The following is a 23,141-nucleotide window of genomic DNA, read 5'->3' as shown; positions in this document are numbered from 1 at the left end:
GGGAGATAAGAGGGGTGGGAGAGAGAGAGAAGCACACAAGTACAACAACAGTAGAGAGCAGGGACATCAGGAGATCTGTGGGAGGGCTTGGGGGGAGGAGGCGTGGGAAGGGGAGGAGGCGTGGGAAGGGGAGGAGGCGTGGGAAGGGGGGTAGGGGTGGGAGAAGCTTTTTCTCAAGAAGCAAAAGCTCAAGCTTTTGGGTCTCACTATCTGCCATGATCTTTCTTGGGAAAACCACATTTCCAAGCTGGCCTTCAAAGCCAGTCACCGACTGGGCATCCTCCGTCGTGCGAAGTCCTTCCTCGGCACACCTGAGCTCCTCACCACATACAAGGCTTTCATCCGCAGCTCAATGGAATACTGTTCTCCCCTATGGGCCGGTGCTCCTGCCTCACACCTAGCTCGGCTTCACGCTGTTGAAACCAAAGCTTTCAGAATCATTGGAATCTCCCGCGATGAAGCAATCTCCGAGGGCCTTTCACTCACTCACCGCAGGCAGGTAGGTGGTCTTTCTGTCTTCTACCGACTTCTCTCCTGCCTTGCTCCCCCAGCTCTCTCTGTGCTCTGTCCCCCAGATATTCCTACAGGTCGCATAAGATCTGCCAGCAACGCTCTGATGGTTAAACTGCCGAAATCTAGGCTCTCTATTCACCTTCACTCTTTCATTCCTCTTTTCTCCCGCCTCTGGAACAAACCCCCACACTCCCTTCAATCCCACTCCTCCATCCTGGTCTTTAAAACAGCTGTTCACCACCACCTCTTATCTTTCCCCATCCAAAACCTTGTTATTTTCTACCCCCGCTAATTCACCCCAGATCCACTTTGTTTGAAATTCCAACTTCTTTCCTGGAAGTCCTGGCAGTGTCCATATGTTTTATACCTCTCCCACCTCCCCCTTTCCATGCCAGCCCCCCCCAAAGCCCTCTCCCTCCCACAGATCTCTCGATGTCCCTGCTCTCAAATGTTGTGTTTGTGTCCTTCCCCCTCTCTCCCCATCTTGTCTACCGCTCCCCATGTTATATGTTTTATGTGTCGGTTTGTCTTTCTGTGTGATTAATGTTAGCTCTTTCACGAGCCTCGATGTTGTATACAAAAAAAAGAGAAAAAAAGTATAAAACACATGGACACTGCAAAGACTTCCAGGAAGGAAGTTGGTATTTCAAAAAAGTGAATCTGGGGTGAAATTAGCGGGGGTAGAAAAGATCAAGGTTTTGGATGGGGGAAGATAAGAGATGGTGGTGAACAGCTGTTTTAAAAACCTAGGCAGCGGTTCTTAACCTGGGAGGCGCAACCCCCTCCCCCCCATGGGGGTCGTTTGGGGTTTTCCAGGGGTCATGAAGGGGTCATAAATAACATATCAATTTGATGAGCCCATTTTTAGGAACCTAACAACGGTACCTACCACACACAGTATTTTGTTCGCGTATGCGCGTATGTCACGACCCCCAGGTTAAGAACCGCTGACCTAGAGGGAGGAGTGGGATTGAAGAGAGTGAGGGAGTTTGTTCCAGAGGCAGGAGAAAAGAGGAATGAAGGAGTGAAGGTGAGCAGAGAGTCTTGATTTTGGCAGTTTAACCATAAGAAGGTTGCTGGCAGATCTTGTGCGACCTGTCGGAATATTAGGGGGACAGAGCCCAGAGAGAGCTGGGGGAGCAAGGCCGGAGAGGAGTCGGTGGAAGACAGAAAGACCACCTACCTGCCTGCAGTGAGTAAGTGAAAGGCCCTCCGAGTTAGCTTCATCGCGGGAGATTCCATTTGTTACTTGTTGAGTTACTTGAGTTGAAATTTGTTACTTGTACATGGGGTGTGCCTGAGATCGCTTTAGGTGTTAAAATGGTTTTATAGTCGAAGGGGTAGAGGAAGCAAATTCTCAATGTAAAATGTCTTACCATGTAGCACCACCTGGTGGGTCAGTACCTGGTGGTACACAGTTGTGCAGATGGCATGGTGCAAGTGCTTTGTCGATCTGTCAGAGGGAGGGGGCATTGCGCTCCCGTATGGAGCGGGTGTTTATTTTGGTGTATAATATAATCCTCAGGAAAAAGCCTGGGTTTGGGGGCTTAATGGTAAAGGTGGCTGCCTTTAAATCTTAGGGTCTTGAGTTTGAGCCCCTGGTGTGCCGTTAAATAACACCAAGTGGTCATTCCGAGGTTGGCAAAATGAGTACCAGCTTACTGGAAACAGGGGCACTGCATAAGTTACGCAACCGGCAGCCATAGGCTGCAGAGAAAATAATAATTATCCTTTGGAATGAATGTAGAAGGAAGTAGAGGACGGGGAAGACCGAGAAAGACTTGGCTAAAGATGGTGGAAGAAGAAATGCGGGCAAGGGGGTTAACAAGGAGAGATGCAGAAAATAGGGCAAAATGGAGAAGATTGTCATGGGGCCCGCAAGGCTAACCCCCGCTCTAGCAGGGAAAATGGCCTTAAAATGCATGTTGTTGTTTGTTGTATTTGGATTGCTGTTGATATCCTATCCGTCAGATGCAGGATATCATATGATATGACATCATATGACATATCGATATATCGATCGAATAAACAACATTTTATCAGTTGTTTCATTGATGTCTTAATTTACTGTTTTGTCAATTTGTAACCTTTGTATACCGTTAACATATGTTAACCGCCCACAAAGGGATCTTTGCTATCACTGACTGTAAGCAGTTACTTTCATGTTTGTTACCCATGCTTGGTAATTGTTTTTTAAATCGTAATCAACTGCTAATGCACCAAGTTCTCAGCAAATTTTGTTTTGTAGTTGCATCTGCTATGTGTGTTGCTGTGTAGTGTGACATTGCGGAGGAGCAAAATGGATTCCGCATGTTGGAAGTGCAGGACGCAACGGAAACTCTGCGAAGGCTCTCTCTACACGAGGTAAGCAGAGGGGGAATAACAGCAAAGTGCTCACAGTGGGGCATTCGTTGGACACAACAAACAAGGAGGGGAGAGAGGAGGGGACGTAATGCTATTACCTTCAAGAAAGAGGGTTACATTAAGTAGAGTAGAGATTGCAGGTGAGATAGGGGGTGACCTGAAATGGAGCGAAATGAGGTAGCGTGATTGTCTTTGTCGATAATGCTTATACAGACTTGGCATTTAATATGGTATATATTTTTTTTCTTGACTTGGGTTTACTTTCTGAACTCAGAATATCAATCTGGTGAGTTTCTTTTACGCTTCGGTGATTTCTTTGTTAAAAGAACCATGTCACTGATTGTCTGTCGCAGCAAGAAGTCAATAACAGGATTATATCACAGGTGGTGTGACAAAATGTACGGACAGGTACATTTGACGATTGGCTTCACAATCGGGTATATAAGGGTTGTTGCGTTCTGTATTAGTGGAAAACAACTGCTGCACGTCTACAAAAGTTATTGCCGCTTCCTCTGGAGATGGTCCGTCAACTCGACAATGCTGTTTGTCATGGAGTGGTGGCTTTACGAAATTCCGGCATGAAACAGTGTGCTATTGCTCGGCAGTATGGCATCACTCAAGGTCAGGTGTCAAAGATCCAGAAACGAAATGCTCAGAGGGGTGTCCCTCCTCCAATATTGAGGCTAGGACGTCCCCGCAGAACCACAAGGAGGGATGATCGCCAGCTGCACCGGTTAGTCCGCAATGGCGGTACCAAGTCAGATAATCGGCTTAGGGCTGAGTGGCAGTAACTGACAAATGTGCCTGTATCCAGAAGGCTAGTCAACCAACGACTGGTTCAAGCAGGCTATCGTGCCAGGCATCCCCTGAGAAAGCCACGCCTGACAAGACAACACCACCAGCGCCGATTGCAGTGGGCCAGAGAGCACCGTCAATGGCAGCCAGGACACTGGAATCACGTGATCTTCAATGACGAGTCTTGATTTCTGGTCTATCGTCAAGATGGCCGTGTCCTAGTGCGCAGCCAAGTGCATGAAGCTTACAACGAAGATTGTATAGTGCCAAGAGTCCAAGCTGGAGGTGGTGGGGTGACCGTTTGGGCTGCTTTTCATGCAGGGGGCAAAACTGACCTGGTTGTTCTGAATGGAAACCTGAACCAGTTCAAGTACAGGGCCATTCTGGAAGAAACATTGCTTCCATTTGCTCGTGTAGCCTTTCGAGGAAACTTTGTCTTCCAAGATGACAATGCACGGCCTCATCATGCTCGCATGATCCAACACTTTCTTGCTGACCGTGGTGTAGAGCATATGGAGTGGCCTGCCATGTCCCCGGATATGAATCCGATAGAGAACTTGTGGGCAGAATTAACGCGTCAAATCGACAACTTGGACCAGCAGCCTACCTCTGTGCATGAATTGCAGCAGACTATTGTCACTGCATGGCAAGCGATTCCTGTCCAAACCTTGGCAAATCTCGTGAACAGCATGCCTCAACGTGTACGTGCTCTCCTGAATGCTCGTGGGGGTTACACGACGTACTGAACTGTAATTTTACTGTCCGTAATCCCAGTTGTAATTTAACTGTTGTTTTTGTTAAAAAGAAATTTGGCTAATGTGCAAAATAAAGAGATACTTCTGGAAAACGTACAGAAGTTTAACACAGTACTGTCCGTGAATTGAGTTTGATATCAGTTCACATCACATTCAAGGATCAATTTATTTGCTTCGAAATGTCAAATGTGGTTTTTGTTTCTTTTAAAGGTCACATTAACAAAATCTAGAATAATTTCAACATAATTCCAATGAACCTTTGGTTCTACGTCAACTTGAAAAGTAAGTTCACCCCCACAAAAAAATATTCCATATTAAATGCCAAGTCTGTATAAAAAAAACATTCAAACCTCTGCTTGTTTTGGATGATCAAAAAAAAGAAGACTTAGTGCACTTACATCCACCCAACACTGTTTGTGCTGCAGGAGAGAGGGAAAGAAAAATTGCAGAAGGCTATTCCTGTCGAACCCTCAAGGAAGTTCATTTCGGCTCGCAGTACCCCCATAAAGATGGCAGCAGCACCTCACGATGTGCACAAAGCACCACATTCAGCGCCTTCCACGCCTCGGTCAAGGCGTAGCCTGCAGGAAACTGTCCCTCCTTGCACCATTAACATCGTGAGGAAGAGTCACAATCGGAGCTCGGTGTCCACGACCGTGCCACGTGGCGTCACACGCTCAAAAATGCCTTGTCCAAGTAAGCAAAACAGAGCCGGTAGACTGACGTAGTCAGTGAGTTTTACAAATAGTGACGTCAGCATTTGTTCAAATGCATAAAATTTTTACAAAACATTATTGTTTGGCGAAGTAACAAATTGATTGCTTCACGGCCTACCTTCTCCAAAATATTCCGAGTGATGTGTGTATTCCGAGCGACGGAGTGATGTGCGTTTTCCAAAATATTTCAAATGACGGTCTCGGTATATACAAAATATTCCAAATGATGGTCCCTGTGTCTTTCCCAACTGTATATTGATGGGTATTCCAAGCTGACGATCTGGATTGTGATTGAATCATGCAGTCAGTAATATAAAGGAATTATTCAGATATGAAAGGTGCGCTTGTACTCACTAAAAGGTTCTTCTGCCGATAGCAGGCTAACGCTGCTCACTGCTACGCGCTGTGCTGGAGACCCTGCTGTTAGGCATAAAATTTGTGGGTTTTTTGTTTAATTGGCCCAAGCTGCCCTCTGAAACAGCAACATGGGCCACAGACAGGTTAATTGGCCCAAGCTGCCCTCTGAAACAGCAATATGGGCCACAGACAGGTTAATTGGCCCAAGCTGCCCTCTGAAACAGCAATATGGGCCACAGACAGGTTAATTGGCCCAAGCTGCCCTCTGAAACAGCAATATGGGCCACAGACAGGTTTGTCTTCAACAAATGAGCTTTCCTCGTCAACAAGTTACGTTGCTGGACATGTTCGTACATCCTCTCTTAAAGTTTACACAACTAGCAACAGTACCCGCCCTACGGGTGGGGCTTCAATTGGGCGGCCCAAATGAAATGGCAAAATATCAGAAATTGAAGGCTTTTTTATTTTAAATGATTCGTATAAACATCCGTTAAATCATATCACACACAAAGCATCAAAATCTAAACAGTATTTGTAGAATTTCAATAAAAGCCACATCACTGTTCATATCGGTAAATATTATTCCATCGTGTTTGGAAAAACTGGAAAATTTGGAAAAACAATATAGTACAGCAGATAAACACAAAAATTGTGCATTTTATGAGAAAAGCATGAAATTTCTAACATAGTTAGTGCATTCCATAAGGTTTATTTTCAGATGTGGAGGGAAGTCAGATTTGACCTTTGAGAACCGTGAGAGGTCAAATCCAAATTGGCCGCCAGTCCACCGAGTCTAATGTTCAAACGCGCTTAATTTTGGAACCAAATAGTGTAGAAAAACATTATAGGTGTCATTTCCAACTAAATTGGGGATGCCCAGAGGTGAATGATGCTCTCGATGAACTCCTAGGCATGCCAAGTGAGGTCAGTGAAGGCTCAATGTTACTGCTAGATCGATTTGTGGTGCTGATGTACGATAGAACCAGTGAGAGCACGGAAGTGAATGATGCCAGGAAACAGCTCTTCACACAGAAGTGCAGAACTCTAGAGAACATTCCTCCAACCCAGGCAACACTCAAGCAGCACATCAAGCACACTTGCTACCAGGCCAACTGTTGGAACCAGGCATTGGTCATGGATCCAGAGATGCCAGAGCCATCTGACTGGGGCTGGACAAAGGAGACAACTGGGTGGCAGCCTCTTTGGACCACTCTTCCTGAAGCATCAAAATCGTGCCATGAATTGAACGACTGTGGCTGCAAGAAAGGGTGCACTGGACGCTGCAAGTGTGCCAAAGCTGCATTCAAGTGCACTGCACTGTGCTTCTGTTCTGGAGACTTAGATTTTGATCATTACCAATTTTCATCATTGCACTTGATTTAATGTAAGCTTTTGTGGACATACTTGGTTAACTACAGTTATTTTTTCAGAGGTTATTGCTGTAGTGAAATCGTATTCGTACTAATGCTGAACCCAGGTGATGATCGATGCTCGCTGACACCGCTAGGGGCACGGCTATAAGACCCGCTGCGGTCGGTGCTCAAGGGGACTTCTCCTGTGACATGTTACATCTAGTGGACTCGCTAACGGTACGCCTGCATAGAATATTAAGCTTGCTTGCATTGAATGTTATGGATGGACCCATGTGATGCCAAACCTTATTCCTATTGCATTTCCTGTATTACAGAATGATGTCATGGTCTTAATGGAATTAAACCACCAGATGGACTAAAGTTGTGGACCCGACTGGTTTTTCACAACACTTAATTCCATTAAAGATCTACCGACATGGCGGGCAACAAGACGCTGGTGGTCACACCATTCTGCGCCGACCCGCAAGCCTCGGATGGTGGATTGCAACTGAAGCACTGGCTCAAAACGTTGGAGAATCATTTCGCTGAGCCTGAGACCGAGCCGACGGCTGTCGCGAAGCTAGCAACGCTTCACTCCAAAATCGACTACAAGGTGTACAATAGCATCGCACAATGCGTGACGTACGACCTCGCGATTGCGGAGCTCAAACGATTGTACATAAAGGAAAAGAGCCCGGTGTACGCTCGGCACTTGCTACTAATGCGACGCCAGCAACCCAACGAGCCGATGGATCACTATGCCCAGGAGCTCCGGCAACTCTTGCTGGACAGCACCCGGGAGCCACGGACTCATGAGCAGGCTCAGGATGACCTTTTGCTAGACGCCTATGTCGCTGGGGTCTCCTCTCAGGACCTAAGGCTCAAACTCCTGGAGAAGACCGACCTGACCTTCGCTGCGGCACTCGAGCAAGGAAAGGTACACACTGAAGCGCGGTTGCAGTCGAACGTCTATGATCGCACGCGCCTCTTGGCGGGAACCTCGCTCCACGCACGGCCGGAGAGTGCTACCGCCGAGGGAGCGGAACTGCTCGCGGAACTCCAGGATGCTCTGGAGGAGGATCCGGTCCTGATGGCTGCCGCAACGGCCAGACCCAAGGCCTTACGCGGAGCCACCTGCTATTTCTGTGAGGGACAACGTCATTCCCGGGCCGTGTGCGGCTCGGGATGCCATATGTCATTTGTGCTCGCAAAAGGGGCACTACGCGAAAGTGTGCCGGAAAACCGTGCGCGGCGACCTTGAATGGGCTCATTGCGGAGCCTACGTGCCGAGCTCGGAACACGGCGCCTTACCCGGCTTTGAAGGACAGGGCCCCTCTTTGCGGGCCCCTGGTCGCTCAATCGACCTTGGCGAGAGTCACCGAACAGCCACAACAGTCTCATCCTCGATCGGGCACGGCGCATGCGTCCTTGACCAGACTCCGGGCCACGCGAGGGGCTTTGGAGCCTCGCCAAGCCCCAGCGGTACGTTCTCGTCATGTCTCTCAAGAGCGTACGGCGTCCACTGGCGGCGACACGAGTTCGGTACCAACTACGGTGGCCCTCACCCGTCAAACGGCGATTTTGAATACTACGGAGGCCTATGCCCATCAAAATTGTCAAACGGCGATTTCGAATACTACGGAGGCCCATACACATCAAACGGCGATTTTGAATCGCAAAACACCGGAATGCATGGGAAAGCTCTCTGATGGCTTTAACGGATTCCCCATGGACAACGAATACTCCGGCAACGACCGCAAAACTGCAGATTGCATGGGAACACACCCTGACAACTTATACGAGACTCCACGGGCACCCTCTGACGCCCGGAAAACTGCCGCTGGCATAGGATCCGCCCGCGAGGCTCGGCCGACCCACTCGGGAGGTTCGGTCCCACTCCCAGCAGGCTCGTCCGGCCTGGCTCAAGCCCTTATTCCCCTCATGGTCGAAGGCCATTGTGTGCGGGCCTTGGTGGATACAGGGTCTACGGATAGTTTTATCGACCAGCGACTAGTGCACAGGCATGGTTGGCAGGTCTTGAGGTCTACGAGACGGATCTTCATGGCTTCCCAGGGACTTCGACTCAGCACGAAGGGGGAATGCCGATTGAAACTCGTGATAAAGGGACGGGTTTTCCCAGATGTACACCTTATGGTCTTACCTGCTTTATGTGCTGATATTCTGTTAGGACACGATTTTCTTCAGCGACATGGACGTCTGGAAATGGAGTTTGGTGGGCCTGACACGCTTGTTGTGGGGGCTGACGCGCTTGCTGTGTGTGCCCTAGCGAAAATGGAAATCCAGCCGCTTTCGCTGTTCCCCAATCTAACCTCCGACTGTACCCCTGTCGCGGTAAAATCACGGCGCTACTCTCGAGCAGACATGCAATTCATTGCGGACGAAACGGCTCAGCTCTTGAAAGACGGTATCATAGAACCTAGCCGGTCGCCGTGGCGAGCCCAGGTCTTGGTGGTGGAAGCGATGCACACCGCAGACGCATGGTAATCGACTATTCCCAAACGATTAACCGCTTTACACAGCTGGATGCCTACCCCCTTCCGGGGATGGACGCGCTGGTGCGACAGGTGGCCCAGTACTCGGTCTACAGCACTCTCGATCTCCGTAGTGCGTACCATCAGATCCCCATCTCTAGGGCAGATCGTATCTATACCGCATTTGAGTCGGGGCAACGGTTGTACCAGTTTACTCGATTGCCTTTTGGGGTAACGAACGGGGTCACCTGTTTCCAGAGGGCCATGGATGACCTCATTGCAAGGGAGAACTTAACCGATGTTTTCGTCTACCTAGACAATCTTACGGTTTGTGGGTATGACCAAGGGCACCATGATGCTAATCTGACGCGCTTCCTCGAGGTCGCGCAGAGGTATCACTTAACCATGAACGAGGATAAGTGTCAATACTCTCTACGCAAGATAGATCTTCTGGGGTACACCGTGACCCATGGCTCTGTCGCTCCGGATAAGGAGCGTCTGCGACCTTTGCTCGACATGGCCCTGCGATCGGGCGTCCCTGAAGCGCGCCCTCGGGCTGTTCGCCCATTACTCCAAATGGGTCCAAAATTTCTCCGCGAAACTCCGCCCCCTTGTGGCCTGCGACACATTCCCTCTGCGTCCGGCCGCATTGGCGGCCTTTGGAGGCCTTAAGGCCGACATCGCCAGTGCCGCTGTGGCGACGATCGACGAGAGCGGATCTTTCGTCCTCGAAAGTGATGCCTCGGATCAGGCCATCGCGGCGACCCTCTCCCAAGGAGGGCGTCCGGTGGCTTTCTTTTCACGGACTCTTACCTCCGCTGAGCGGAGACATTCGTCTGTCGAAAAGGAAGCGTATGCGATCGTCGAGTCTATTCGGCGATGGCGCCCGTACTTACTCGGGCGATGTTTCCAAATCATCACGGACCAGCAAAGTGTTGCGTTCATGTACGACACATTACACGCCCAGCGCATTAAGAATGAGAAAATCACTCGCTGGCGTATAGAGCTTGCCGACTTCTGCTACACTATCAAATACCGCCCGGGGAAGGATAACCAGGCCGCCGACGCCTTATCGAGACCGGCTACGTGCGCGGGTATCGCCACTTTGGAGGGCCTACGCGTGCTGCATACCACTGCGGGGCATCCGGGCGTAACGCGTTTCGCTCATTTTGTGCGGCGTGGCAATCTACCATACTCGATTGACGATATCCGCCGTATCTGTCGCGACTGCGCTATATGCGCGGAAATCAAACCGCGTTTCTATAACCCACCCATGGGGACTCTGGTTAGGGCTACGAGGCCGTGGGAACGCTTGGCGATGGATTTCAAGAGCCCATTGCCGGTGTCGAGTAACTCTCGCTATCTGCTCACTATCGTCGATGAGTACTCGCGATTCCCCTTCATTTATACGTGCGTGGACATGACTGCTGCCACGGTAATGCGATGCTTACAGAACTTGTTCTCTATGTTCGGGTACCCGGCCTATGTGCATACCGACCGGGGTGCGGTCTTCTTGTCTCAGCAGCTGCGAGGCTATCTGCTCCAAAATAACATCGCTTCTAGTTACACCACGCCGTACAGACCCCAGGCGAATGGGCAGATCGAACGCTTCAACGGGATTATATGGAGGGCCGTCATGCTCAACCTCCGGACCCTCGGCCGGGGCCTCGATAAATGGGCTTGGTCGCTACCTGCGGCATTGAACTCGATCAGGGCTCTACTGTGCACGGCCACCAACCAGACTCCCGACGAGCGACTTTTCCACCACCCCAGGAGCACGGGGTGTATACGGTCTTTACCCAGTTGGCTCGCTGAGCCCGGGCCGGCCTACCTCAAACCGGCGGTTCGCACGAGTAAGTACGACCCCTTAGTGGACAAAGTGCAGATACTCCAGGCTAATCCTGAGCATGCTCGTGTGATGACGGCTGATGGACGTGAGACCACTGTCTCCGTACGTCATCTTGCCCCATGTGGGATCGCCGACCCTTGTAGGGAATCGGACGAACCGATCGAACCAATCTATGAGACTATGGACTCTTCCGACGCTCCCGTCGCTGAGAGTCTGCCGACCCTTCCCCCGCCATGTCTACCTGTGCCCGAAGGCTTGGCGGTACCCCCTTCGTCACCTGACGGTAGCTCCTCCGACGCCGGGGTCTCTGGGATATGTGATGCCGTACCTGGGGAATTTCGGACGCGTGCTGGCAGAGACATTCGCCGCCCGGACCGGTACGGTTGGGTCGACTGATACCATGTTCCACACCCTGTTAATGCTGATGCTCGCTCGATTCGAGCCGCTCTGCAGTATAATTCTAACGGTGGGGAGAATGTAGTGAAATCGTATTCGTACTAATGCTGAACCCAGGTGATGATCGATGCTCGCTGACACCGCTAGGGGCGCGGCTATAAGACCCGCTGCGGTCGGTGCTCAAGGGGACTTCTCCTGTGACATGTTACATCTAGTGGACTCGCTAACGGTACGCCTGCATAGAATATTAAGCTTGCTTGCATTGAATGTTATGGATGGACCCATGTGATGCCAAACCTTATTCCTATTGCATTTCCTGTATTACAGAATGATGTCATGGTCTTAATGGAATTAAACCACCAGATGGACTAAAGTTACCCGACTGGTTTTTCACAACAATTGCATCATTCCTTGCAGTGTAAACACTTTTTTTTATAATTTCTGGTCTTTGGGTGTTCTGTACCTATCCCTGTACCTGAAAAAATTAAGTTTTAAAAGTTCAAATGAACTTTTTCCAATAGCAGTTCCAACTGCAGTGTCATAAAAATAGATATTTAACGTAATTTGACCTTGACCTAAATGCATTCCTTGAGTTCTGGCGATCTCAAAAGTATCACCAAATTAATGGGCATCCCCTATTTAGTTGGAAATGACACCTATAAGCGCGTTTGAACATTAGACCCGGTGGACTGGTGGCCATTTTGGATTTGACCTAACGGTCCTCAGAGGTCAAATCTGACTTCCCTCCACATCTGAAAATAAACCTTATGGTATATACTAACTATGCTAGAAATTTCATGCTTTTCTCAAAAAATGCACAATTTGTTAAAATATGAGAACTTATCCGCTGTACTAATATAGCCTATTTTACTCCAGGGCGTCCCAGGAATACCCACCCAAAATTTCGTTGCGATCGGTTCAGCCGTTTTTGCGGTACCTGGGAACGGACGGACGGACAGACATTTGGTGAATTATAGTGAGATGTTACAAAATTAGATTGAGTTTAGCTCACCTCTCTGTAATACAGTGTGCTAAGATAACCAGGTTTTACCTGGTTTGGAACAATAGCATTTATTCCCATACGTGCCCACTGCCCAGCGTAGTGTGTATTCAGCTTCGGCACTTGGTTCCATACAGATTACAGATACATAGTGTGCAATCGTAAGGTGATCAGAGCAGACTGTGGAGATTGAGATCGCGAGGAAAGATCCAGATCAGGTGGAACACTATTCACACAACAGAATATAAGAAAGGGATGTAGGGTATAAATATCAAGACAAAGGAAGTTCACAAGGTGCAATGAGGAAGGAGGGAGGAAAGTAGAGCGATAAGGGCAGTGGCGGCTGGCCCACCGGATTGTTCCATCCAACACGTTAATGAGTCATTTTTCTCCCCTGTGCGTTTCTTGTCCTTCTTGTTCGGTTACTGGAGACCTGTTTCATGCCTTCATTGATTGTGCAAGGCCATTCCCCTCGTTTCATCAGTTGAATTATGTTTCTCATAGAGTGGACGTTACTTTGTCTCTTTGGTTTTCGGGTTCACTGCCAAATGTGAATGGATGCTTTTTATACGCTAATTTTTATTTTTAAATGCTATGGTTAAACTTGCCATATAAGCCTGGTGTTACCTTATCGGTTAAGGTGGCTGCCTTAAGATCTTAGGGTCTTGAGCTTGAGCCCCTGCCATGTCATTAAATAACACCAGGTGGGTTGACCCAGTCTGTAATCGTCGGCAAAATGAGTACCAGCTTACTGGAAGCAAGGGGCACTGCATCAGCGGCACAGCGGTGCTTCCAGCAGTGAAGCAAGCAGCAGCCACAGGATTCATAAGAAAATAATAAAAACTTGAGGGGTAAAAGTAAGGCAGGGGTGGTTGGAAAGTGGAGAGAATTGGCTGAGGACAGTGGGGAGTGGAGGAGTATTGTGGTCAAGGCATGGCAGAAGCTTGGTACCATTGGACCTCACTCCTTATAAAGGGAAGAGGAGAAGAAGAAGAAGAATATATATCAAGGAAGGAGAGGATGAGTGGTAAACCTAGATAACAATGTAATGATGGTGTGATGTTTTTCAGTACTCTGATGTCAGCATTTCAAAGACTTGAATTTCGGTTTTCTTCGAATATCGGTATTCTGATTATGATACTCTGTCACAGTGTCGGAGCTGCATATGCAGTTTCTTGGCGAGTGTTACACTGAGTGCTTTGCCATTGCCTTCCCAGCAGGAGTTGGGGCAGGAATTTGTAATTTTACCACGTTGCCGGTGATAGCTCGCATACTCTTTGTGAAAGACGCTGTGGGATCTTTAACATCTACCAACTAATGCCGGTAGACAGGACACCCAGTTTAGCATCTATCCGAGGGTCGGAACACACATCAATGATTCACCTTGGCTGTGAAACACCAGGATGACGGTTTATAGCTGTCCCTGACAGGTTACCCAGGCTCGTGTGATTGCTGTTCTATGTTTTTCACACTAAAACCATCTTTGTCCACCTCAAAACAAAAAATAATTTCCCCTATCTTGAACACACTGTTGATGTCACTGAGCTCACCACACTTTTTTCATCCCCACTCTTCCCCTCCACCTCTTCCTCCCTCCAAGACTACCTTATTTTGCTTTTGATGAATATGTCGTGACAGAGCCAGACAGAGGTGGTGATTTGCTGACTGTCATCATGGAGGAGTTTCCGGGTTTGCAGCTCTCACCTCGCACTTTAAACAGGACCTGGCAGCAACAAATGCGACATCTGCAATACCTGGCTCAGATTGCGGCCCGGCCGGACCGGACTCAGGTCAAACTGGAGCACGAGGTTTGTAATCAAATTTATTTGATCTGATTTGCTGTACGGTAGTTCTTGTTAGGAAGTCATCACAAAACAAACAACAACATGCATTTTAAAGGCCATTTTCCCTGCAAGAACAGGGGTTAGCCTTGCGGTTCCCATGACAATCTTCTCCATTTTGCCCTATTTTCTACATCTCCCCTTGTTAACCCCCTTGCCCGCATTTCTTCTTCCACCATCTTTAGCCAAGTCTTTCTCGGTCTTCCCCATCCTCTACTTCCTTCTACATTCATTTCCATCACTCTTCTCAACCAGTCACTTTCATCCTTCCTCAACACATGACCAAACCATCTCAAACTGTTTCTCTTCACAGCATCAATCACAGGCTCTACTCCCATCATCTTTCGCAATTCATCATTTGTCTTCCTCTCTCTCAACGATACTCCACACATCCACCAAAACATTCGCATTTCCACCCTTTCCAGCCTTCGTTGCTGCTCTACGTTCATTACCCATGTCTCACTCCCATAAATCATAACATTTCTCACACATGCAGCATACACCTTTCCCTTCAGCTTCAACGACACTCCCCTTCTCGTCAGCACGCCACTCAGTTCCCGAAACTTCTTCCATGCACATCTCAATCTTGCAACCGTTGCCAAGTCTGATCCACCTTCTCCATTCAGCATGTCTCCTAGGTAACAAAATGTTTTCACACCTTCCAGCTTCACGCCGTCTCCAAGATCCAACTCAACATTTCCTCCATCTGCAGCTCCCTCTGTGCACACCTTACATTTGAATGTAGCTGCCACACTGGTTAATGACCCTCTCAAACCACTACATTTTTGATGAACCCACTCAGTGCACATTGTACATTGAATGGAGTTCACTCCGACACCCTTCCTGCACACAGCACATGGCCACTTCCCAGTTCTTTCCACCTCACCACATGCTTTACCACTTGCCATCACTGTCGTTTTTCCGATATTCACCTTCAGACCTTTTGTCTCCATACATTCCTTCCACTTGTTCATCTGCTCCTTCAATCCATCCATACTTTCTGCAATCAACACCAGATCATCTGCATACAACAATTCCCACGGTAAACCCTCCTTTACGTTCCGAGCCAGCACCTCCATCACAGCTACAAATAGTAGTGGACTTAGTACCGACCCCTGATGCACTCCCACCTTCACGTCAAACTCACCACTGTTCCCGTCCTTCGTCCTTACAGCTGTGCGCACTCTTTTGTACATTGCCATCACTACTCTGATCAACCATTCCTCCACTCCTAACTTCCTCAATGCCCATATCACTACTTCGTGTGGAACCCTTTTGAATGCTTTCTCCAGATCAACAAACACAAGAAACAACTTCTTCCTCTTCTACATGTATGTAGATGTTTGTGGTCCATACCGTTAATGAAGAGGAAGGGAGAGCATCGGATACAGAACAGGGGGGAGGGTAGGGTAAGATGTGGAAGAGGAGGAAGAGGTTGGGAGAGCTGTTGAAGGTGTGTCAGAGATTTCAGAATAGCTTGGAGAAAGGGAAGGATGGGGCGGACAAAAGGTTTGATGGTGATTGGGTAAGAAACAACCTACCCTTTCTGTCGAAAGTTTTGGAACGCGCTGTAGCCACTCAACTCAAACATCACCTCTCTGCCAATAACCTGTATGAAACATTCCAATCCGGATTCCGCTCCAACCACAGTACTGAAACTGCTCTCCTCAAAATCACCAATGACCTTCTCATCTCCTCTGACGCTGGCAACCTCAACATTCTCGTCCTCCTCGACCTCAGCGCTGCCTTTGACACCATCGATCACACCATCCTCCTCACCCGACTTGAATCCACCTTTAACGTTACCGGCACTGCCCTCTCTTGGATTAAATCATACCTCTCTGACAGACGCCAGTTCATCTCCATCAATAACTGCAAATCCCCCACTGCTCCCCTCCCCCAAGATGTCCCCCAAGGTTCAGTTCTTGGCCCCCTCCTCTTCATCCTTTACCTGTCCCCCCTCGGTCACTTAATCCGCCGTCATGGTCTCCAATTCCACTGCTTCGCCGATGACATCCAGCTTTTCATCTCCACCAAGTCCGTCTCCACCGACACCTACTCTATCCTGACAAACTGCATCTCTGAAATAAAATCCTGGCTTCAAATCAACTTCCTCAAACTTAACTGTGATAATTCTGAAATAATCATCATTGGCCCAAAAACGCTCACAAAATCCACCCATAACTTTGCCCTCAACATCGACGGTATCCCAGTATCCGCCTCCCCTCTCATCCGGAATCTTGGCGTCATCTTTGACCAAACCCTCTCCTTCGACAAATACACTAAACAGATCACAAAGACAGCCTTCTTTCACCTGAAAAACATCGCCCGTCTCCGCTCATCCCTCTCCTCCACGGCTGCAGAAACCCTCATCCACGCCTTCATCACCTCCCGTCTGGACTACTGCAATAGCCTCCTCTATGGTTCACCCTCAACAATGACCAATAAACTCCAATACATTCAGAACTCCGCTGCCCGTCTACTCACCCATTCCCGGACCCGTGACCACATCACCCCCGTCCTTTACAAGCTTCACTGGTTCCCCATCTCCCAGAGAATCCAGTACAAAATCCTCCTCTTGACCAACAAAGCCCTCCATAACCTGGCCCCATTCTACCTGGCTGACCTCCTCTCCAGACACACTCCCACCCGCAACCTCTGCTCTGCTGGTACCAACCTCCTGACCCCCCCCCCCCCCCCCCATCCGGACCAAATTCAGATCCTGGGGGGACAGGGCCTTCTCCATCACTGCTCCCACCCTCTGGAACTCACTACCTCACACCATCAGAGACTCCTCCTCACTCACCACATTCAAAACATCACTCAAGACCCACCTGTTCAGCACTGCATTCAACATTCAACCCACAGCATTTAACCCCTGACTATCACTTCTCCTTCTCCCTCCTTTTGCTTTAAATATTTCCCTATTGATTCTTGTCTTTTTGCAATTGTTGTTTTCATGTTTTGTTATGCATTATGTTTTGCACGCCTTTGGGCTTCATGAAAAGCACTATACAAAATAAATGAATTATTATTATTATTATTATTACATGTACTTCTCCTGCAACTGCCTCACAATAAAAAGCGCGTCTGTCGTTCCTCTTCCTGGCATAAATCCAAACTGCATTTTGTCGATCTTCACTTTCTTCCTTATCCTCCTCTCCAACACCCTTTCCAATACCTTCATTCCATGCTCAAATAACCTCATCGCTCGGTACGAGCCATGCTCTAGAGGGTCACCTTTCCCCTTGTGTAGAGGGACAAGGGTACTCAGTTCCCAATCCACTGGAATGCAGCCTTCTTTCACCACCAGATTACAGATCTCTGTCATTCTCTTCACACCCCAACTTCCTGCTGCCTTCAACATATCTCCCACAACTCCCGTTGGACCTCCCACTTTTCTACTCTTCATTGCTTTTATGGCTTCCTCAACTTCCTTCTCAGTTATCTTCTCTGCCGGTCCTAAAACTGGGTTACTCTCTATGTTGCCATCCCATTCATTCTCTGTATTCAACAGCATTTCCATATATCTTTTCCATCTTCCTTTAATTCCATCTGGGTCGACAACGATTTGTCCCACTTCATCCTTCAAGCAACTCACCCCCATCACATCACACCTCTCTTTCGCTATCTGCTTTGCAATCCTGAATACCTCTCTCTGACCCTCTTCCGAATCCAAGCGTTCTCCGAACATTTTTCTACATGCCTCCTGCGCCTTTGCTACCTCTTTCTTTGCAGCCTTCTTGGCTGCCTTATAACTTTCATGCTCTGCCTTTTCTGCCCCCATACCCTTCGCGTTCTGCCACTCCTTGAACTTCTTCCTCTTCTCGTCAATCTTCTTTCCAACTAGGAAGTCCAACTTTCCAACTTTTCCAATCTAGGAAGTCATCACAGTCGCTGCCATTTTTTTTGCGGGGGAGGCGGGGTTGCTGAGGATTAAAGGGACCTTTTGTGGTGCTCCTATTTTGTAGATAGAATTTTAGCATCCATCCTCAGGTGACCCGAATTCAATACAATAACAACAAAATGTCGACTTGTGTCACAGGTACAGACTAGATCATGTCGGGCAGATAGATTATTCCTTCCTTGAAGGTCATTGATGTCAGTTTACTTTTACTGACTATTTCTATCCAATAGTGACATGGCAATTCTAGGACCAACTCTTTTAAAAATTATTTTCAGAAACTTGGAATTCAAATCCTTAATACTGCTGCCTTCAGCTGGATTTTACCCACAACCTTGTGGATGCCTTAATATGAGAACCTGATAAAAACGAATTATTGTTTATATTTTTTGCTGCATGTAAATTTTGAAATTGCAACTAAACATTTTATTGATTTATTTTTGTATGCTAAGTCGAGGCTCGTGTAAGAGCCAACACAAAGAACATACAATAAAGGGAGTGGGAGAGAGAGGGAAGCACAACAACAGTAGAGAACAGGGGCATCGGGAGATCTGTGGAAGGGAGGACGGGAGGTGTACATGGTATAAAGCAAATGAACACTACAAGGACTTTCAGGAAAGAAAACGGAATCTGAAGGAGGTGGATTTGAGGTGTATTAACGGGGGTAGAAAATATCAAGGTTTTGGATGGGAGAAGATAAGAGATGGTGGTGAACAGCTGTTTTAAAGACCTGGAGGGGGGAGTGGGATTGAAGAGAGTGAGGGAGTTTGTTCCAGAGGCGGGGAAAAAAAAAGAAGAGGAATGAAAGAGTGAAGGTGAGCAGAAAGCCGATTTGAAGGGCCTTTCACTCTCTCACCGTAGGCAGGCTGGTGGTCTTTCTGTCTTCTACAGACTCCTCTCCGGCCTAGCTCCCCCAGCTCTGTCCCCCAAATATTCCTGCAGTTCGCACAAGATCTGCCAGCAACCCTCTTCTGGTGAAATTGCCAAAATCAAGACACTCTGCTCACCTTCACTCTTTTATTCCCCTTTTCTCCCGCCTCTGGAACAAACTCCCTCACTCTCTTCAATCCCACTCCTCCCTCCAGGTCTTTAAAACAGCTGTTCACCACCATCTCTTATCTTCCCCCATCCAAAACCTTGATCTTTTCTACCCCTGTTAATTCACCCCCAGAGCCACTTTTTTGAAATACCAACTTCTTTCCTGGAAGTCCTAGCAGTGTCCATGTGTTTTATACCTCTCCCACCCCCTCCCCTTCCCATGCCTCCTCCCCCCAAGCCCTCTCCCTCCCACAGATCTCCCGATGTCCCTGTTCTCTACTGTTGTACTTGTGTGCTTCCCTCTCTCTCCCCATCTTGTCTCCCGCTCCCTCTATCATATGTTTTATGTGTGTTTGTTTTTTTGTGATTAATGTTATGCCTAGGTCACACATAGGCGGATTTGTCGGCGACTACTGGCGACTGGAAAAATCGCCACCACCCGCCGACAATCGTAATGAAACCGTAATGGACGGTCTTCTGTAGTCGTGGTTATCCTCCCCAGGTCGGCTGCAGTCGGCAAGAGCCGCAAAGGGGCAAAATATCTTTTTTAATGTTTAAAAACGGCGCGCTCAGTCGTCCTCGAAAAAAATCCGCCATGCTGTCGTGATGGAACCGCCATGCTGTCGTCGGTATCCGTAATAAGACCATAAAGCGGCCGCAACCCAGTCGCTCATAGTCTTCCGCAATCGCCCCAGCATCGCCCCACCAGCTAGCATGGCAGAGATGCGAATGCCATACGGCCTTCCTGCGGCATCTTCCCGACTACGGGCCGACACTGTTGCGGCTGCATATCGAGTACAGAAGAACTGTCACGTCTCCCCTGCGGCTATGGGAGACTGACGACGACAGCAGTAGGACTAGTGGCGGCCGAGTTACTGCCATTGGCGACAGAGATACGACTGCCTGGCGACTGCATTACGACATACCACGATTCCATGGCAAGACAGGATGGTGTGAGGGTCTCCGTGGAGTGAGGTCCTGTGGTGCCGACAAGGATATGGCTTTATTGTTTGGACTTGGGACTTTTGGGAACTTTATTTTTGGGACTTTGGTCCTTTGGAAACTTTATTTATGGGACTTGGGACCAGTGGAAATAATTTGTTGGACTTTATTTCCATTCTCTCTCCCTGCAGAAAAGTTTGATTATTACATTACAATGATACATCTTTATTAACTTTCTTATTGTGCATCAAACATCTTTATGCTTCATGTCATACATCATTGAAATGAATAAAGTGAAATGTAAAATAGAGAAATAAAGATTTAAAAAGTTGTGTGAATCGTCTCCAATCGCCGGCGGTCTTATTGCAGTCTTGCGGACGTCGGAGTAAACCGCCACCCGGCCCCAATGCAGTCGCCGCGATCCGCCATCGGTCGTAATCGAGCCGCCAGACTGTCGCCACGCTGCCGCCGTGCATCCGCAATGCAGTCGTCGTCGATCTTCAACAGTCGCCATCCCACTCGGGGCGTCGTCGCAATGCAGTCGCAATGTGGCCGCCTGCAGTCGCCATACTGCCGCCTGACCATATTTGACCGCCCAAAATCGCCAGTAGTCGCCGAAAAATCTTGATCGCCGGCAGTCGCCAGTAGTCGCCAAAATATCCGCCTATGTGTGACTTAGGCTTTAGGTCTTACACGAGCCTCGATCTTGTATCCAAAATAAATAAATAAATTAGGGGGACCTCCTCCTGTAGAATATTTTAATGATAATTATAACGTCATCGGTCACGTGGTACAGGCGCCATCTTGGAAAAACTTAGCACATCTATATCTCTGAAACCACCATCGAAAAAATTGAGTCAACGGTATTCGGCTGAGTCAATTGAATCAATCATTGTCAACTACTCCCCATGGGGAATAAGATATGTTAATTATGTCATCGGTGCCTTCGTTATGACGTCATAATTCGACAAGTATAACAGTTATCCGATCATTATGAATTTTTTTTTTCTCAGCAATTGTTGGTCCGATTGACACTAAATTTTCACCATAGGAGCGCCTCCTCCTTTGGAATATTTTAATGATAATCATGACGTCATAAGTAATGTGGTACAGGTGCTATCTTGGAAAAACCAAAAAAGGTTGCATCTCTATACTGTATCTCCAAAACTACTCCATGGAAAAAATTGAAACGTGGCTCATTGTAAAGAACTCCATATGGGGAATAGGTGTTGTTAACGATGACGTCATAGGTTCCATAATTATGACGTCATAATTCGACAGGGACTAAGCTTAGTCTGATCAGTTTGAAATTTGAGTGTGATCTATGCAGCAATTACATTAGAGAATATAAATTTATGATGTCATCGCTCACATGGTATGGCCGCCATATTGGATCAAAGAGAAAAAAAAAAAAGTTCAAAAACAGAAGAGTTGGCTCGCACCAAGTTGACTGCGCAGGGTAAATATTCTATGAATACCATCTTTTTTTTTTTCTTTTTTTCTTTTTGTATACAAGATCGAGGCTCGTGAAAGAGCGAACATTAATCACACAGAAAGACAAACCGACACAAAAACATAGAACATCGGGAGCGGTAGACAAGATGGGGAGAGAGGGGGAAGCACACAAACACAACATTTGAGAGCAGCGACCGAGAGACATGGAGACATCGAGAGATCTGAGAGAGGGCGAGGGCTTTGGCGGGGGGCATGGGAAGGGGGGGGGGGGTGGGAGAGGTATAAAACACATGGACACTGCTAGGACTTCCAGGAAAGAAGTTGGTATTTCAAAAAAGTGGCTCTGGGGGTGAATTAACAGGGGTAGAAAAGATCAAGGTTTTGGATGGGGGAAGATAAGAGATGGTGGTGAACAGCTGTTTTAAAGACCTGGAGGGAGGAGTGGGATTGAAGAGAGTGAGGGAGTTTGTTCCAGAGGCGGGAGAAAAGGGGAATAAAAGAGTGAAGGTGAGCAGAGAGTCTTGATTTTGGCAATTTCACCAGAAGAGGGTTGCTGGCAGATCTTGTGCGACCTGTAGGAATATTTGGGGGACAGAGCACAGAGAGAGCTGGGGGAGCAAGGCCGGAGAGGAGTCGGTAGAAGACAGAAAGACCACCTACCTGCCTGCGGTGAGTGAGTGAAAGGCCCTCAGAGATAGCTTCATCGCAGGAGATTCCAATAATTCTGAAAGCTTTGGTTTCAACAGCATGAAGCCGAGCTAGGTGTGAGGCAGGAGCACCGGCCCATAGGGGAGAACAGTATTCCATTGGAATCTAGTTTTTTATTAGCTATAAAAAAAAAAAAAAAAACACCTTCAGAGGCCATTTTTCCCCGCAAAGCGGGGGTTCGCCTTTTTCGGGAACCGTGGTTGTTGTTGTTTTCGGTCCCCTTTTTGAAGCAATGTTTTACGGCCGGATGCCCTTCCTGACGCCAACCCTTTTTGCCGCCTTTAACGACAAACAGGGAATTACCAGTGAACTGGTACTCAATTAGCCGACCTCGGAAGGATGACCAGGCTGAGTCAACCCCCCTGGCGTTAATTCAGCAATCGACCGGGATTCGAACCCAGGATCCTTGTATCCTAAGCCGGCACCCTAGCCGCTAGCCCAACACCAGGTTTTTATTAGCTAAATGTCCATATTTGTTCACAACACCTCAAGCCTGGTATTGGTTTAACGGTCAAGGTGGCTGACTTGAGATATTAGGGTCTTCAGTTTGAGTCCCTATGGTGCTGTTGAAATAACACCAGGTGGGTTGACTCAGCCTGTCATCCTTCGGAGGTTGGAAAAATGCCTACCAGCTTACTGGAAATAGGAGGCACTGTATCAGCGG

The 23,141-nt window shown here is 48.1% G+C and overlaps 1 protein-coding gene across 2 annotated transcripts in view; it reads left to right on the top strand.

Annotated features, from left to right (window-relative positions):
- CEP95 (centrosomal protein 95) overlaps positions 1-23,141 on the top strand; it is a 52,057-nt gene that overhangs the window by 23,267 nt on the left and 5,649 nt on the right. For both annotated transcript variants that reach the window (XM_068102461.2, XM_068102460.2), the window contains exons 12-14: positions 2,791-2,877; positions 4,853-5,123; positions 14,228-14,397. In XM_068102461.2, coding sequence (XP_067958562.2) covers positions 2,791-2,877; positions 4,853-5,123; positions 14,228-14,397 — 528 coding nt within the window. The remainder of the gene's footprint in view (positions 1-2,790; positions 2,878-4,852; positions 5,124-14,227; positions 14,398-23,141) is intronic.

The sequence above is a fragment of the Myxine glutinosa genome, chromosome 5 (genome assembly GCF_964187855.1).
Source record: "Myxine glutinosa chromosome 5, kmMyxGlut1.1, whole genome shotgun sequence".
NCBI lineage: Eukaryota > Metazoa > Chordata > Myxini > Myxiniformes > Myxinidae > Myxine > Myxine glutinosa.
Note: the sequence above shows the minus strand (reverse complement) of the source record. Positions and strands in the feature narration are given on the sequence as shown.